Here is a 17,189-nt window from a genome sequence, read left to right on the forward strand (position 1 = left end):
ATTCTCAGCTTCAATTCCAGGATTTGGTTGTCACCAAGAGTCTATTCTTGGTTTCTGGGATATTTGAGGAGCTGCCAAGTCCCAGCTGGAGGAAGGGGCCTCACCCCTGCCCACCCCAGCCTCCCCCTGACTTCACACAGTCTGGTGAAGAAGCTTCTGCGGCTTGCAGAGAAATTGCAGTGTGGGCCCAGCTCTCTGTAAGGGCTGTGGTCCAGAGGCCTGAGCCATTACTCAAAATCTACTGTCATCAAAGTCCATTCCAGGTGCTGGACACAGCTGGGTCCTTTCAGATGGTACATTCTCCCAGGGAGGTGGCTCCTCCCCAAAGCCTCTTACCCCTCTGGAACCCCACCCTTCAGTGGGGCTGGAGAAGGTGGGAGCAGATGGAAAATTAGAATGTCACATGCAAACCGCACCCCTATAAAAGAATAGCCCTGAAGACCTAGTTGTGGGTAGAGTCTAGAATGAGAGGCCATGGGGGGACCAGCTGTTCTTCTCAGCTCTCCTTCCCAGTTCCCAGAGGCCCCTGCTGGGAGCTGGCGAGGGACCTGTCCGTGGTGCTGAACTCTGAGGTGATAATGCAGCAGCACTGCCCACCACGTGGGTCCCTGCCTCCAGCCTACTCACATGGTGCCTCAGGGCCCAGAGAGGGCTAGCAGTTTGCTTCAGAATGCACAGCATAGCACATGTCAAGGCCAAGGCCCTGGGCCAGTGACCACAACTACCAATCTCTAAACCTCAGCAACCTCTGCCTCCATCCCAAGCTGCCCTCATTTCTCCCGCTTGGAACCCCTAAGCAAGCATGGGGTATCCCAATGGTTGTGCCTGCCTCAGCAGGGCTGGGGGTGGGGTGGGGACAAAGCCAGAAAGTACCCTCTTTCTCTCACACACACAAACACACACACGTGCAGATGCACGCATACACATCATATGGTTCAGAGCTCAGATTACATCCAAATGACCTCACTTCAAACCCTGGCTTAATTCCTTACACACTGTGCTGTGTGATCTTGGACAAGTTGCTCCATCTCTCTGTGCCTCAGTTTCTCCATCTTTAAAATAAGGATCATCCAGCACACACCTCATCAGGCTATCTTGAGGAGGAAATGAGCTAAGATTGTAAAGTCCTGGACATGTTAAATTTAAAGACAGTTCCTTGTACACAAAGCCTCATGTACACACTAAAAATATCCTGAGGTGATCCAATTTGGTGACAGTTTCAGGTGCACATTGCCCTCCTCACCCTCCTACTGCCTTCCACTTACACTCTCACACCCACACCCTTCTCTTAAAATACCTCCTCCCCAGGGCCACCAGAGGTGAGCATTTACACAGCTGTCTGGGGCCCGTCCCCTCATGAATGATGCATGAGCCTCATGCATATGCAAGTAGGGGCCTGCAGGGCGCTGGGGGAGGGGTGGTCTGGATCAGTATGAGAGTGTGTGTCTCCCCTCTCTCACTCCCACCTCCAGTCTTGCTGAGCACCGAGTGAGGGTGAATTTGTTAGCAGGCGTTTCTGTGGGTGACCGAGTGTGCATCTAGGGTGCCAGGCAAGGGTGTACATGCAGATTCACCCTGTGGGGTGTGGACATCCTGTGTGGGAGCCCCAGCAGCCTCATGCACTAGGTGGATGGAGAGGACCCAGTGTCATTTCTGGATGTGTGGATCCGAGTGCCCCTCAGCAGGGGCAATGCACACACGAGTGTGTTGCTGGCCTAAGAACTGGGTGTATTTACACACAGGGGTTTGAATAAGGAACTCCTTGCAGGAGAAAGATAGCCAGGCATCCAGGGCTGCCCCTAGGGGACCTCAACCTCTGCCTACCCTCTCCCAGGGTCAGCTCCCCAACTCTGCACACAGATCTCATCCCACACCCCCCATTCTCAGGGTCCACACTGCCAATCACATGGAGAGGACCCCTGCCACACACATGCAGTCACACATCCCAGACACAGACCCTGGGAGACACACAAGCACAGATTCACAGTGACATTAACAAAGAGAGGCAATATGGGCACTCACAAGGCGGGCGGCACGTCTTCCACACAAAGACTCAGCTCTCAGTCTCAGCCCCCCCACGGAGACCCCTCAATGAATCGAACACCGTCAGACACGTTCCCCATCACACACGCTGCCATACCAGACCCTGACACAGACCAGGGTGGATTAATGTGGCCTTGGTGACTGTGGGCACACATCAGTTGGCCACCTGGTGATGTGGCCCCTCGGCACAAGTTTCCTGACAAAGACACCCACCACAGTCCTATCAGATTCTTGGGGACCCTAGACCCCTGGGGCATACCCCCTCCTCACTGCCTAGAGCAGACACACACACAAAGCCACCACCTCCTGCGGTGGGGGACCTTCCATTTGGGAATGTCCAGGGGCCACTGAGGCTCCTGGGTTTGGGGGTCCCACAGCGCATCCACCCCTCTCTCCCTGCCCCATCTCCGTGTCCCTGGCTTGGGCCCAGTGCCAAGCCTCTCCTCAGCCTGGCTGTTTCCCACTGATGCCGCTGAAAGGAACAAAGCAGAAGGATGGGGGTCACTCCCAGTCAGGCTGGTCTGGGGTCCCAGCCCCCTACTTGCCAGCGCTTATGTCCCCCAAACCAAAGCAGGGTTTCCACAGGCATTGGTATGAACTGAAGGGGGTGAGACAAGGGTCTGTCCCTCTGTGAGGATTCAGACAGATGCTGAAGTGCTGGGGACAGTCCCTGTCTTGGGGTTAGTGCCCTCGTAGTCCCAGGGATCCAGAACTGGGAGCTCTTGCCCTCCACCCAGCATTCATTTGGGACACTCAGAGAACTACCCTCCCTAGGAGAAAGGACAACACCCCAACTCCAGATCCGTGGGAAAACAGAGGCCACCTTGGGATGGGGCACCCCAGAACCTCCTCTCCGAGTCAGGATGTGACAGAACCTAACCCAAAATGACAGGGACACGACTGGCTCCCTTTCCCAGTGTCCATTCACTCTCAGGGCAAGACCCCCTTCCAACGGACTCAGGCTGATCTGGGGGGGGGGTGGGGGACCCACACTACTGCAGTCCAACCCGGAATCCTCCATTCATCTGGAAATTGGGAATCCCCACTTAAAATCCTGGGGTGTCAGCTCAGACACAGGGGTGCCTGTTCCGGAGTCCCCCATTCAGTCACTGGGCGTCTCTTCTCTCCAAACTCGGGGTGCCCCTCCCCTAGCCCTGGTTCCCAGCGCCTCCTCCCTAATCCTGAGACCCACCCCCAGCCCCGACCCCTCCCCACCGCGGGATTGTCTCCGCATTCCCCGGCAACCTTCCCCCCAGGCAGAGCCCCTGGACACCCCTGGGTCCCCTTCTAACCAGCGCTTCCTCTCCACCCCAGGGGTCCCCTCCCCCATCCGCCCCCCTCCCCAATCTGGGGGCTTCTCCCTGATCCCAGGCCCCCTCCCCAAAACCCGGCTCTGTCTCCAATCCTGAAGTCTTTCCACGAACGCGGCCCGCTCCCCACGACGACGAACACCCCCACACCTGGCTCCTAGCTCGGACGCATCCCGGGGCGGCCGCCCGGCACAAAGGACGCTCCAGCTCAGCTCGCCCAGCGCTCGGTCCAGCCCCTGCGCCCTGCGCTCCGCTCGCCCCAGCGCCGCCTCAGCGCTTATAAAGGGGCCGCGGGGCTGCTCTGCGCATGCGCCACCGCCAGCCGGCGGCCTCCAGCTGCACGAGTGTGGGGGCTCCCTCTGCTTAAAATCCCCCATGCATTTTCTAACACTCACCCCACCTGGGGGAAGACTGCACCTGACTTCCCCCCATTCTTTTTGCCTCAGGACCCCCCCCCATGTGACCCCAGCCAAACCCCGTGATGGGACGTGCCCCATTTTACAGGTGGGGAAACTGAGCCCCAGGGACATAAAGTTGCTTCCCAAGGTCACACAGAGAGGAAGGACAGAATTGGAATTTGAATCTTGGTCAGCCTAACTCACGGCGGCTCATGCTAGAAGCAGTTTTGGCTATAAATCTGTTTTGCACATTTATAGAGAGGAAGCAAGGCTCAGAGAGGAGGGGGAGACTAGTTGGTCCTGCAGCTGATAGAGACCTGGCATGGTCAGAGCCTGGACGTATCACACCTCAGAGTTGCTCTAGCCAAACTGTACCGTTCATTCTTCATTTACCTTTAACCAGTCAGCATCTATATAGCAAATACTATGAATGTTGCTAGCATAGAAATATTTATGCTTAGGGAAGGGGCAAATGGGTGCCCTTGACAGAAGAACTCTAATCTTTAAAAACTTAGATCCAAGACTGGGTGTAGCTCAGTGGTGGAGCATTTGCTTAGCACATGAGAGGCCCTAGATTCTATCCCCAGAACTGTCAAAAAATGAAAATAAAGCTAGATCTAAACAATGGAGGGCTGGGGATGTGGCTCAAGCGGTAGCGAGCTCACCTGGCATGCCAGGGTTTGATCCTCAGCACCACATACAAACAAAGATGTTGTGTCCGCCAATAACTAAAAAATAAATATTAAAATTCTCCCTCTCTCTCTCTTTCTCTCTCTCTCTCTCTCTCTCTCTCTCTAAAACAAAAATGGAATATTACTCAGTCATAAAAAAGAATGAATCTCTGAACCATGTCACAATGTGGATGAACCTTGATTGCACAATAATGTAAATGTATTTAATCCCTCTGAGTCATACATTATTTATTTATTTATTGTGTGGTACTGGGGATTGAACCTAGGGAAAGGTTCAATTAAGCTACATTCCCAGACCTTTTTTTTTTTTTTAATATTTTTTTCCTGGTTGTCGATGGACCTTTATTTTACTTATTTATATGTGCTGCTGTGAATTGAACCCAGTGCCGCACACATGCTAGGCAAGCTCTCTACCACTGAGCTACAGCCCTTTTTTTTTACCTTTTTATTTTTTTCAGAGGGTCTTGCTTAGTTGCTGAGGCTGGCCTCTAACTTTCAGATCTCCTGTCTCAGCCTCTTGTGTAGCCACCATGTCCAGTTGAATTGTAGTTTAAAATGATAAATTTGACCTGGGGAGTGTAGCTCAATGGTAGAGTATCCGCTCAGCTCAATGGTAGAGTATCGGGGAGTGATACTGTGGGTTCAATCCTCAGCACCAAAAACAAACAAACAAACAAATAAAAAGTAAATGTTATGTAAATTTAACCACAATAAAAAGCAGATAGGGAGGAGGCACCTGCCCTGCCTTCCTTCCCGAGGTCCTTGTGTTTCAGCTGTGATAGGCTGTGCTGGCGGAGCCTCCTGGTCCTCTGTCCCCTGTCCTACCTACATCTGTGTGTGTATCTTTGAGCATTTCTCAGAGTCTCAGACAGAAAAAGGGGCAAAATCATTTCCTCCGGATTATCAAAGAGGGGAATGGAACATTTGAGAGATGAGGGAAGAGCCCAGGTGAGCAAGGGGCAGCCCGGAAGGCCAAGGCGACACACCAAGGAGCGGCTATGTCACAGAGGAGAGATGGAGGTTAGGGATCATAGCTGATGTGAATGTCTGTGGGTGACAGCAGTGTCACCAGCACCCAAATGGCATGTGCTGCCTGGTTGGGGAGGCCAGTGAGAGGGAGGAGGCCGTGGTTGGCGCTGTGGGGCTGAGTATGGGAACTAAGTGAGCTCCACCTCCCCAAGTCCAGGTTCAAGCCCTCTCCCTGTGGCTGGTAAGAGTGAGATCCTGGGCAAGCCATCGCTTCGTCCTGTGCCTCAGTTTCCCCACCTAAATTGGGAATGATTGACAGTTCTAATCTTCTGGGTTGCTAGGAGACAGAAATGGGAAGGGAATGCCTGCGCAGAGGCTGCTGTCTTGTGGCTGTTCATTTTGGAGGCTGCTGGGGAAACTGAGGCTCAGGGAGACAAAATCATGTGCCTGAGGTTGGACAGCGTGGGTAGGGACCAGGTGGGAGCCCAGATCCATGGCCACTGTGCTAAGCTGACCCCCGCTGCTCCTGTACTCCCCCTCCCACCCCACCCCCACTGGTGCCAGGGCGCCAGGGCTGAGCCGAGAGAGGCTGGCTGGCCTGGGGCCCGGGGCGCCTGTTGCTGGGGTCTTGAATGAAGCAACCTTGCCTGGGAACCTGCTGGGCTCAAAGAGCTATTTATAGGCCTGTTCTGGGATTGGCCAAGTGCCCCCCACCCCCATCTCTGAGTGCCTTCTCTGCCCCCCTGCCCCTCCCCAGTGGGGCTCTGGGCCAGGGGCCGCTGCCAATGAGATGAGGTGGGGGAGGGGACTGGGTGGGCTAAAGCAGAGTCTGGGAAGGAGGCTGGACCCTCCCGGAGAGCTGGTCTCAGGAGTGACCAGTATCCCGCAAAGTGCTTCCGAACATCCCCAAGGTGACACACGGACAAGTCACAGACAATGTCACCAACCTCCACTGACACACAGTCACACCAACAGCAAATCAGTTCACATACAATTTCACTTGGCAACAGCCACACACAACCACCCTCGTACACACACAGGTCACAGATGTGAGCCCGGGGACCGAGAATCTCTTTGCACCTGGACCACGCTGCTCATATCAGGCCATGTTTACAGCCACGGGCCCACCCACAGGCGGCTAGCCCATGACCCTGTTCACTTTGCACCAACGTCACCAACACCATGATCCAGAGTCCTCCCAGGTGCTGTCTCACACTCAGACCCAGGTTCCTTCACATCCAGCCACCCCTTCTCCCACTGTCATTATGTCCCTTTCCCAGGGGAAACCAAGGTTTGGAACCATCCGAGGGCCTTTCCTGCCCTGCTCCAGGATGGCAGACTCATGGAGAGTGGGACCTGTTTCCTAGTGGGTCCTCAGTGCCTCCTCAGAAGCAGTGACACAGATAGAGCCCTGCCGACCCAAATTTGCTGTGTGACTTCAGCAAATCCCGGACCCTCTCGGAGCTTCAATTCCTCCCCTGTAAAATGCAGAACTCAGTCCACTAGAGGGAACTCCAGAGTCAGACTGGGGATTGTCTCCCCGGATGATCTTGGCCAAATAACTTTGCTTTTTGGTGACTCAGTTTCCCTTAGAGAGTCAGAGGAGCAGGACCGGGCTCCCCTAGCACTCTCCCGGCCTCATCCCCTGGGTTGGGAGGAGTGGGGAGGGAGTTCTTAGTCGGCCTCACTAAGGCGAATGAATGGACCACTTTTGGCTGTCTTGCTGGAAACTCAGAGCTGCTAATTCCCTAGAGGAACAGGAGGCTCTTTCATGCTTAGGCGCCAGTGGGGTGAGGAGGCGGGAAGCGAGTAAGGAGCTGGCCTCATCCCAGTGGCCAAGGTGGCTCTACGCCAAGCCCAGGAGTGATATGGAGGGCCCTGGGGCCATGCATATCCTCACAGGGGAATCTTGGTCAAGTTGCTGTGTCCCCTGCTATAAAATGAGAGTGACACAGATCAACCAATGGCGGTTTAATGAGCCAATGGGTGGAGACGAAAAACACAGTGGGGTCTCACCAAGTGTCATCCACTGTTGTCATATGTCAACCCAAGGATTCTACTGTATCCTCCAATAGGCCTATGAACAGAATTTTCCCCCTTCACAGATGAGGGAACTGAGGCTCAGAGAGGTAGAGATGTTTGTCTAAGGTCACACAGCTAGTGAATAGTCCAGCCAAGATTTTAAGTAGATCTGAGCTCTCCAGGATCCAAGATCTTCCTAATTTCTGATGAGAGTGGGATGTTTCCTGCCATCTCCAGCCTCAGCCCTGAGAACAGCAAAGCTGGGTCTGGCACCAGACCATAACAGAAGGCAGGAAGTCCTGGCGGTCAGGAACTGATGGGACAGCCCTTCCGCTGGTGACCCAGTTTCCCTGCCAGCCCCGGCTCCTGAGATGTGCTCGGGAGACGCCAGTAGGATGCCAGGGGACCATCCCCCACTCCCTTGAAGAAAGGGGCTGGATCCCAGACCATTCAGCTAAAGCTAGGGACAAGAGTCCCCTGCCAGTGGCTGCCCTGTCTTGGAAACCTCCATTTGTGTAGACTGGATAGAGTCATGCCCTTTCCCAAACACTGCTCCAGGCCCAGCAGGATATGGCTCCACATTTTTATTCAAATCCTTGGTCTTTAATCCAACTAGGCCTTTCCTTGTGCTTTTCCCCCTCCCTGAAACACCCTCTCCATCCCAGATCCCCCCTCCCTCCCGGGAAGCTTCCTTCAGGTGGACTCCCTGTTTCCCCACCTCTGTCCCTTCCTGTGTCTCAGCCCTGACTGCATGCATAGGTGTTTTGCCCAGGTGGGGGCTCTTTAGGGATGAGGCTAAAGCTGAGGCCTCTCATCATCTCCAGCATCACCCAGGACAGGGGTGGGCACAGGAATGGCAGTATATGGTGACAGGAGTTATCTAGTGAATCAGTGAACCAAATTTTTGGCCTAGTAGCTGAGGCTTTGTGTAATCTGACCTAGCAAACTCCTATTTATCCTTCAAAACCCGCCTTACATGACCATTTCTTCAAGAAGCCTTCCTCAGAAGCATTTGCCGGAAAGACAGATTTGGAGGCCAGGTCTCTTGCATCTCAGGGCACATGGGGTTGATGGGAATTACTGATGCTCCCAACATCATAGTCTCTTCCTCAACTCTTCCATTAGCCTCTCTGAGTCAGTGAGATGCAGGGGTTCCCAGCCTGCATTGGAGGTTAGCAGACTCCCCCAGTAGGAAGACATGATTATAGGAAGTTTGTGGGATTTGAAAAACCAATACTTTATAGCCGGCATTTTCACCAAGAAATGGTACCAGGTGACACACAACTTGCATTCTTCCAAATCCACGGGGAACCTCAACCACAGGGCGAGAGCCCTTTAAAAGGCGGTCACGAAGGGGCCAGCTTCCAGCCCCGCCCCGCCCCAGGAGCAGTGGCTGGGCGGAGCCCTAGTCACATTGCGCATGCGCTATGCCCACGCGGTTCCTGGTCCCGGACTCTGGTTCCTAAAGCTACTGACCGGGAAAGTGAGGCTCAGGCGGGGAGGGGCGCCCCCCAAACCCCGGGGGAACCTGTTCCTTTCCTTGGATCCGCTGTGAAAGGCTGGGTCCCCGGCCATCGGCATCTTCCCTGAGCCTCCAATTTTTCCAGCAAGGGGGTGATCGAGGCGACATTTAGGACTTGGGCGTGAGAGAGAGTGGCTGTTCTTGGTCCCTAGTTACATGAGGACCTGCAAACTAGGGGTGTAGCCTAGGTGACGCCCGCCTTGGCTGAGGTGGCGCCGGGATTTGGACCCGAGTCCAGCAGAGTCCAGCCTTGGGTTTCGCGAGGCCCTGGAGAACCAAGATGATCCACTCTTTGGTTTGTCCGGAGACAGTGAGCAGGTGAGAGCCCGAGAGCCCTGGCGGCGAGTCCAGGGGTGGTGGGCACTGGGGTGGCGGAAGGACCTGTGGCGGGGAGGGGCCGGGCTCGGGCTCCGTGGGGGAGGGGGGCAGTGGTGCCCAGAACTGGGCTTAACCCTTCATCGACCTGGTGCCTCCGAGGGTGAGTTCGGTGCTGAATCGCAACAGCCGGCAGTTTGGAAAGAAGTATCTTTTTGACCAAGACGAAGAGACGTGCTGGAACTCGGACCAGGTGAGGTGCGGAGGTCCAGAGTGCCTTGAGAACTTGGGGGAACCCGAGGTGGGCAGGGAAGGACTCTGTGCTGACTTTCCCGTCTCCCCACTGTGTGAGTCAGGCATAGCCACGCTCCCATCGAGGAGTGATCGTGGGCCTCAGTTTTCCCTTCTGTTTTTAGGGCCCCTGCCAGTGGGTGACACTGGAATTTCCCCAGCGCATCTGTGTCTCCCAGCTGCAGATCCAGTTCCAGGGGGGCTTCTCCAGTCGCCGGGCCCGCCTGGAAGGTACTGGAAGGTCCTGGGAGGCGGGGGTTCCAGGGGCCGATATCCTGTACTCACTGTATGCACCTTTCTCTGCTGCAGGGTCACAGGGGAGTGAGGCCCTCCACAACATTGTGGACTTCTACCCCGAGGACAACAACTCCCTTCAGATATCCTGCCCTGGCCTCTGGGGTGGGAGGATCTGTGCCTCTAAAAGCTTTGAGCCCACCTCGACCTGAGTGGGAAACTTGCCATATTTTGAAAAGTGACCTCCGGGTCTCCACTGCATAATCTGGAAAATGGGTCTGCTCTGTGTGATGCTCAGAGGGGGTTCACACCTTGCTAGGGTCACCTAGCACACTAATGGGGTCTGAGCTGGGTTTGGGAAAGGTAGGGAATGGAGGGTGGAAAACAAAGCACTGCCATTTCCCTTGACTGCTTGTGCTCAAACATTCTCTGTGCCGGCTGCTGAGGTGGACCGCTTGAAGGTGACATTTGAAGACACCACTGACTTTTTTGGCCGTGTAGTCATCTACCACTTGAGGGTGCTGGGGGAGAAGAAGGTCTGAGACCTCTGGGGGTGGGGGCACACCTCTCAAGGAAGCCCTCAGGGAATCACAGCAAAATCCTTTAATTTCTGCACAGAAGGTTTATTGGTTCCTCTTGGGAAGGGTCCCCTCCCACTGCCTGTCCAGGAGCTGCCTTTGAAGCCAGTTCTGGGTTCTCCCAGCTCTGGGCTGACCATTTGGTTCCCTGAGTGTCTGCGTCCCCACCAGGCAGCCTTCACTCCGGGTCAGTGGGCCCCAGGTTGCTGTGGAACAGTTTGAGGATGTGGTTCTCGATTACCTGTTGCACTGGAGATGGGTGGGGAAAAGGTAGCCGTTGGAAAGGAAGCTGCAGAGTCAACAGGCAGCATCCCAACCTGCACCATTGCCCTGGGGATGAACCAGGGCTTTACAGCACTGGGGCCTGGATGGAAGACCCCCTATACAGACAACAGGATCCGTGCCCCTCCCAGAAACCTCAGCTTCCCCTGAGTTTGTAAAAATTCCCTTCCTTTCTTCCTTCCTCCCTTCTCTTTCTTTCTTTAGTGCTGGGGATGAAACTCAGGGCCTCACGGGACAGGCATGTGCTCTACAACGGATCCTCACTCCTGGCCTCAGAAATGTGTTCCCTGCCCCCTTGTGGTACCAGGAATCAGACCCAGGGGCACTCTGAGCTATAGCCCCATCCCTTCTTATTTTTGAGACAGGGTCTCACTAAGTTGCCCAGGCTCGCCTTGTAATGCATTTCTTGAGCCTTTTGGAGTTATAAAAGACTTCTTACCAAACAAAATGGGTGAGTGTGCTTTTTATGAAAATAATATAGGGTCTGTGAGGGATGATTTCCATCTCATAGAATAAAACTCTCCAAAGGGAGGTAGGATATTTTCTGAGCCCATCCTCCACCAACCAAGAGGATTCGTGGTCAGGATGTTCCCATGTCAAACTTGGGTTTGCTTATGGCCCCTGCTCATACCTACCTCCTGCCATGGACAGGATCAGGCTCCATGGCCCCATGCACTGTGGCCCAGCCCAATTCCCTCTTGGTGTTCTGGCCCTGGTAAGCTTCTGTATCCTTCACTTATTTGGACACAGTGCAGTCCTTCTAAAGTCCCCCAGAAGCCCACCCTGACCACCTTGCTGTTTGGTGTGTGGCCTGTGTACACAAGCGCACCCACATGCACAGGCAGGTGTGCATAAGCTGAAACTTGGGATCTGCTGTCTCTAGTAAATACACCTTGAGGCTTGGTCCCAATGCAGCGGTGTTGGGAGGTGGGGGCAGAACCTTCATGAATGGATCAATGCCTTTCTCACTATCATGGGACTGGGTTGTTTATTGTGAGAACAGGTTGTTTTAAATTTTAAAGCAAGGCTGTCCTTCATGTTTTGCTTCTTGTACACACACACACACACACACACACACACACACACACATGCTGCCCTTCTACTTTCCACTGAGGCGCAGCAATATGAGGCCCTCACCAGATGTGGGCACCCAATCTTGGGTTTTCCAACCTCCAGATCCATGAGCCAGAATAAGTCTCTTTTCTTTATATTATATATTACCCAGTCTCAGATATTCTGTTATAGCAAAAGAAAATGGACTAAGATACATTAAGATAGATGCCCATCAAGGCTGGGTTGGGGCCTCCTTTGGGCTTCTCGGTGCCTAGGCTCCCCCTCATGGCTCTGGTCACTGGTATGCACTGGTGTGTCTATCCTCTCAGTTGACAGCACCGAGAGCCAGGATGTGCTCGGGCCAGGGACACAGTGGTGCTCCATGTCTGCTAACATGAACACACTTGCTGCCGGCATCTAACAAGTGAGGGATTTATCCCATGTATCCATTTGTGGTCACCCACCTACGAGTCCTCACCACTACCCCATGTCTCAGGCCTACCTTTCCGGTATCCCAGAGCCACGGCGAGGTCCATAGGGGTGTAGCCAGAGTCTGCCTCAGTGGTGAGATCAGCACCCCGGGCTGCAAAGCAGAGCAGACATTGGGGTGGGGCTGGGCCGGGGGCTAGAAGCCCAGAATGGGACTTGGGGACTCAAGAGGGCCAGTGGAGATGCCTCATGGTACAGCCATGCGTTGGCCCATTGCCTGCATGACCTTGGACAAGGGTCTGGCCTCTTCAAGCTTCAGTCTCCTCCAAAGATTATGGCTCTGGAGTCCCTGAGACTGAGAGAGCAGGGGCTCGACTCAGCCAGACCCAGACCCCCATGCTCTCCTACCACCTCCTGCTCCAAATCCACCTCCAAGTAAAGCAGGTCGTGACAAGCCATTCAAGAGCTCAGGGTTCCCACAGGGCCAGATGGGGACCTGGGGCCTCCTGGGCTGGTCTCTACTCTTACTTACCCAACAAGGCCTCAACACACTTCACATGGTTCCCACGCACAGCGTACAGCAGTGGTGTCCCTCCATTCTGTTGGGGGGTGAAGGCATGGAGAAACGAATGCTCTATCTTTTTCCACTCCTCACCATGCCTCAAAATCTCTGGCTTCCAATTGAATATGGTACCTCTTCCTGCTCATCACCTCACCCATCTTTCTCCTTCTCTGTTTCTCAACTTAGATGTCCCTTCCTCCATGAAGCCCTCCCTGACCCACCTTGGCCACCTTTGGGTTCCTGGGGCTGCCTGTGCGCCTGCCTTCACGGTACTATTCATTATCTCTCCATTGCCTGTTTATGTGTCTGTCTTCCCCAGACTGGGAGCTATACAAGATGTGAGAGTGAGTCTGTTTTGTGTTCCTAGCACCCAGAACAGGCCCAGAACCTTCCAGATGCTCCATAAATATTAGAGGGCAGAAATGGAGGTCAAGCCGCCCTGAGGGGCCTGGGTGGGTGGCACCTCACCCAGTCATAGATGTTGATGTCCACGTCACGCTCCAGCAGCAGCCCCACAATGTCCGTGTAGCCACCCATGCTGGCCAGTGACAGGGCGCTCTCCCGCTCCTTGGCAAGGATGTGGGGGTCGGCACCCTGGGGGGGAGCAGAGTGGCTAGTGATGGGAGACATGGGGACATTCCCTGGGATCCTAGAGTCCCCCAACAGAGCAGCCCCATCTCATGGACAAGGAACCAGAAGAAGAAGCTGAAACTTCAGCCAGCCCTCAGGTCCCCAGGAAGCCCCCAACTAGGCTGAGACGCACCCACTCGAGCAAGAAGCGGACGGTCTCGATCTCTCCAAAGGCAGAAGCCCAGATGAGGGGAGTGAAGCCACGCTCATCCGGCTTGTTGATGAGGTTGTCACCTGGCAGGTGGGAGTGGTATCACCAGATTGTACCCCTGCCCTCTCTCCCCAATGTCACCAGAGTAGGGATAAGACAGGGCCTGGGGTTGGACGTGGCAGGGAGTTAAACACATGTGGATGCACGCACATGACATACTCACATGCACGTGTGGACACAGGCACACGTGTGGGCACTCACGGCCATCATCACTGTGAGTGGGCATGCAGAGCCCATGTGCCCGCACCAGACAGGCCAGCACATGTGTGTGGACACGCACCTTTCCTCAGGTGTTCCTTCAGTTGGCTCAGCTCCCCCTGGGCAGCAAGCTGGTGGATGGACAGGGCTGGGGGCCAGAAAGAGGCAGAGTCCTCTTTTAATCCGTGGCCTCTCAGCGCCTCAGCTTACCCATTCAAAATGGCTCCTCTCTGCTCCTCCCACCATCCTAAGGCCCTACTCACAGTCTAGGGTGGCTGGCAGGGCCGAGACCTCATTCCCTCGCTGCCGATTGGTGAGGGTCGTAGAGTGCTTCAGGGAGTTGCCTGTCGGGAGAGAGGAAGGGTCTCAGGTTCCCCTTGGTACATGTCACTGGGGCTTCCAGACAGATCCTCGAGGCTCAGATTTACCAAAGTTTGTGCCTGAGACTCTACGGGTTCCTCACTCCACCCGCTTGGGCACCCAGGTTCATTTTTGTTCTCCAGGCCTGGTGATGTTCCCAGCTCACAAAACAAAGTCCCTGCATTCAATGAGCCCACAGGCAAATGCATCAGACATAGAGAAGTAGAATAAATGGAACAGAATAAAGCCGCAAGTTGAAATAAATTATCAGAAGAAATAAAAAGTCAATAAAAGAAGCTAGAAAGGAGGAGGCAGGAGGTGGGTCCATTTCAGACAAAATGGTTGAGGGTGGTGGCTCTGGGTTGATGCCGAGTCACATCCTGGCAAGTCCAAGAAACTAGCATTAGGCGAATGTTGGGGAAAGCATTCCTACACAAAGATCCTGGGACAAGAAAAATTAGATACTTTCAAGGACTTTACTCAAAAAGTAACCCTCAGTTTCTCAATAAGTTAAACAGGGTCACCATTTGGCCCCAAATTCCATGCTTACATATTCATGCCAAAGAGCTGAAAACAGGTGTTCAAACAAGCACTGGTACACCAACATAACAGAAGGATTCACAGTAGTCAAAAGGGGAACAACCCAGGTGTCAACCAATGGATGATGGATAAACAAAAGGGTGGCCCACAGGCACAGTGGTGCACACCGGCAATCCCAGCAACTCAGGAGGCTTGAGGTCAGAGAACAATAATGGAGTAGTATTCATCCATGAACAGGAATCAAGGCCTGATCCTGTGATCCATGTTACAACACAATGAATCCTGAGTACATGATGAATGAAAGAAACCACACACAAAAGTCCATCTAGTGTACAATTTCATTGATAAAGACAATCAAAACAGGCAAATCCATAGAGATAGAAAGCAGATAATTGATTGTCAGGGGCTGAGGGAGGGGAAATAAGGAGTGACTGGTCATGATAACAGGGTTTCCTATTGGGGTGATGAAAATATTCTGGAACTAGATAGAGATGATGGTTGCACAACATTGTGAATGTGCTAAATGTCACTGAATTGTATTGCAATTCTGATTCTAACAGTAAATTTCAGGTTATGTATATTTTTGCCACAATAACAAAATGTAAGAGCTGGGCACACACCTGCAATCTGGCTACTTGGGAGGCTAAGGCAGGAAGAGCAAAGTCTGAAGCCCGCTTGGGCAACTTGGTAAGACCCTGTCTCAAAATAAATAATAAAAAGGAATGGGCATGTAGCTCAGTGGTGGAGCACCCCTGGATTTAATTCCCAGTACCCAAACAAAAACAAAACCCCAGAAAACAAAGTTGTAAAAAACAAATAAACCACTCTTGGAGGGTGGAGGGAAGAGAGAAGATGTCCTAAGTAGTGGGTCACAAAGACAGAAGTTTCATCTGGGGCTCAACATCCCACCATCATCAAATCCCAGGGAGCCAATTCCAGAGGTGCTATCTTACCCTGTAGTGAACAGACACTGGCATCTGCTTCAGGCTCTGGGGTGCAGGGGAAGAGGCTAAGGACTACAGTGTCTGAGCCATCCGGGGTTTCAACACCATGGTCTTCAGGGTCCCCAAGTTCTGGGGTGGGAGACTGCTGGGTAAGAATAAGGTCCTCTGCAGGCTGGGTGGGATCCATAGGGAAAGCTGGTGGAACCGCTAGAAGGGAATAGATAATTAGCAGCAACTTTAGTTAAGTAGTCACTTATGGGGTGGCTAAACTGAGATTCAGGATAATGGCCAGTGTTTGGATTTTAAAATCAGAGTCCAGCTACTTTATAGGCCCACTCTTCCCCACCATCAAGACACCTGCAACATCCATGCTTTAATGCCTGGGCTCTGAAATCAGCTGTCAGGGTTCTAATCCACCCCCCCCCTTATTGACTGAAAACTAGGGCATGTGATTTAACCTTGCTGAGCCTCAGTTTCCTCCTCAATAAAAGGAAGGAATGAGGCCTAAAAGAAATCATGCCCATAAATAGCACAGTAGAACGCCTGATGCAGCTAGAGCTCAATAAACATTCCCTCTGGTTGTTTGGTGGGGGTACCCCGAAATGAGTTAGGGCTCAACAAAAGATGCGATTGTTTCCAGTCCCACCGGCGCCTCTCAAACCGATCCGGAAGGTCCACTCACCTCCTACTTACCTCCTCTGTCCCCCAGCGCAGTAAGCACGGGTCCCCCAAAACTTGGGGACCCAATTCATAAACTTTTCTTCTTCAATGGATGTAGCAGGAAGCAGGTTGGAGTCTGGACCCTCAACGCTCCGGTTTTGTCTGTCCGGACAGTGCGCAACTTGATACACGACTGCTACCCCCACCTCAATACTCCCCCACTGCGCCTGCGCACCCCCGCCCCCCAAAAGTGCGAAAGAGCAGGAGCAGCAGGATAAGCTTCTAGCCCTTTAAGACTTGGGGGAGGGGCGTGGCTTCCGCCGGTGCCTAATCGGCGCAGTTGCGCCTGCGCGTTCTCTGCACAGCGGTTTGGCTGGGCGCGGAGGGCGGGGCCTCAGAGATCTCTGAAAAATTCATTGCGCTTGTGCTTCCTCATTCCCAGCTCCGCCCACAGATTTTTCACAAGAAACCAATCGGCTCCAGTACGAGTCGACAGGCGGAGCTTTCTCAAGACGGAGGGGTGGGGAGAAGAGGGCGGGGCGTCTGAAATTTAAAGGGTCGACTTAGGTCTGTTGTCTCCTTTCATAACACAGTCCTTTCTGTATTACTAGGAACTTATGAACTTGTGCAGGGAGGGACTTAGTGGCAGTAGGGGGGGAAAAGGAGGGCATTTTTACGTCCTAAGTGGGCGATGCGTGGTGTTTTTCTTCCAACTCGACTGCTGAGGGCAAAGGGGGTTTGGGAATTGAGAGTTCTTGCTTCTCCACCTGGTGTCTCAGGGGTATCTCTTCCCCCTCAACCGCCCTCAGGGCACCTCTTTCCCCTTAATCTCTCACTTTAAGCCCCTCTCCTGTCCCTGTAGGAGGAGGAGCAGGCAGGGCAAGCCGGAACTGGAGGCCTGCCGCGTCCGGTTTCCGTAGGGAAAGTTTAAGCAGAAGTCCCAGCC

General features: G+C 53.6%; 2 protein-coding genes across 5 annotated transcripts; one reads left to right on the top strand and one right to left on the bottom strand.

Moving 5' to 3' along the window:
* The first annotated feature begins 8,865 nt into the window (after window positions 1-8,865).
* Nr2c2ap (nuclear receptor 2C2 associated protein) lies at window positions 8,866-11,091 on the top strand. Of its 2 annotated transcripts, none has more exons than XM_026390054.2 (6): window positions 8,866-9,274; window positions 9,434-9,524; window positions 9,688-9,793; window positions 9,872-9,939; window positions 10,219-10,332; window positions 10,861-11,091. In XM_026390054.2, exons 1-6 carry the CDS (start codon window positions 9,237-9,239, stop codon window positions 10,870-10,872), a joined length of 429 nt encoding a protein of 142 aa, XP_026245839.1. In that variant the 5' UTR covers window positions 8,866-9,236; the 3' UTR covers window positions 10,873-11,091. The 2 variants fall into 2 exon arrangements, with proteins under 2 accessions (XP_026245839.1, XP_026245840.1); XM_026390055.2 differs by having other exon boundaries at window positions 10,219-10,257.
* Rfxank (regulatory factor X associated ankyrin containing protein) lies at window positions 10,339-16,454 on the bottom strand. Of its 3 annotated transcripts, none has more exons than XM_026390052.2 (9): window positions 16,277-16,454; window positions 15,593-15,790; window positions 14,003-14,083; window positions 13,822-13,887; window positions 13,464-13,564; window positions 13,169-13,294; window positions 12,671-12,737; window positions 12,212-12,292; window positions 10,339-10,623 (listed from the first exon to the last, which is right to left on the bottom strand). In XM_026390052.2, exons 2-9 carry the CDS (start codon window positions 15,768-15,770, stop codon window positions 10,553-10,555), a joined length of 771 nt encoding a protein of 256 aa, XP_026245837.1. In that variant the 5' UTR covers window positions 15,771-15,790; window positions 16,277-16,454; the 3' UTR covers window positions 10,339-10,552. The 3 variants fall into 3 exon arrangements, with proteins under 3 accessions (XP_026245837.1, XP_077651823.1, XP_026245836.2); XM_077795697.1 differs by lacking the exon at window positions 10,339-10,623 and adding an exon at window positions 11,842-12,095 and having other exon boundaries at window positions 16,266-16,454; XM_026390051.2 differs by lacking the exon at window positions 10,339-10,623 and adding an exon at window positions 11,843-12,095.
* Window positions 16,455-17,189: the final 735 nt, after the last annotated feature.

The sequence above is a fragment of the Urocitellus parryii genome, chromosome 3, assembly GCF_045843805.1.
Source record: "Urocitellus parryii isolate mUroPar1 chromosome 3, mUroPar1.hap1, whole genome shotgun sequence".
Taxonomy (NCBI): Eukaryota; Metazoa; Chordata; class Mammalia; order Rodentia; family Sciuridae; genus Urocitellus; species Urocitellus parryii.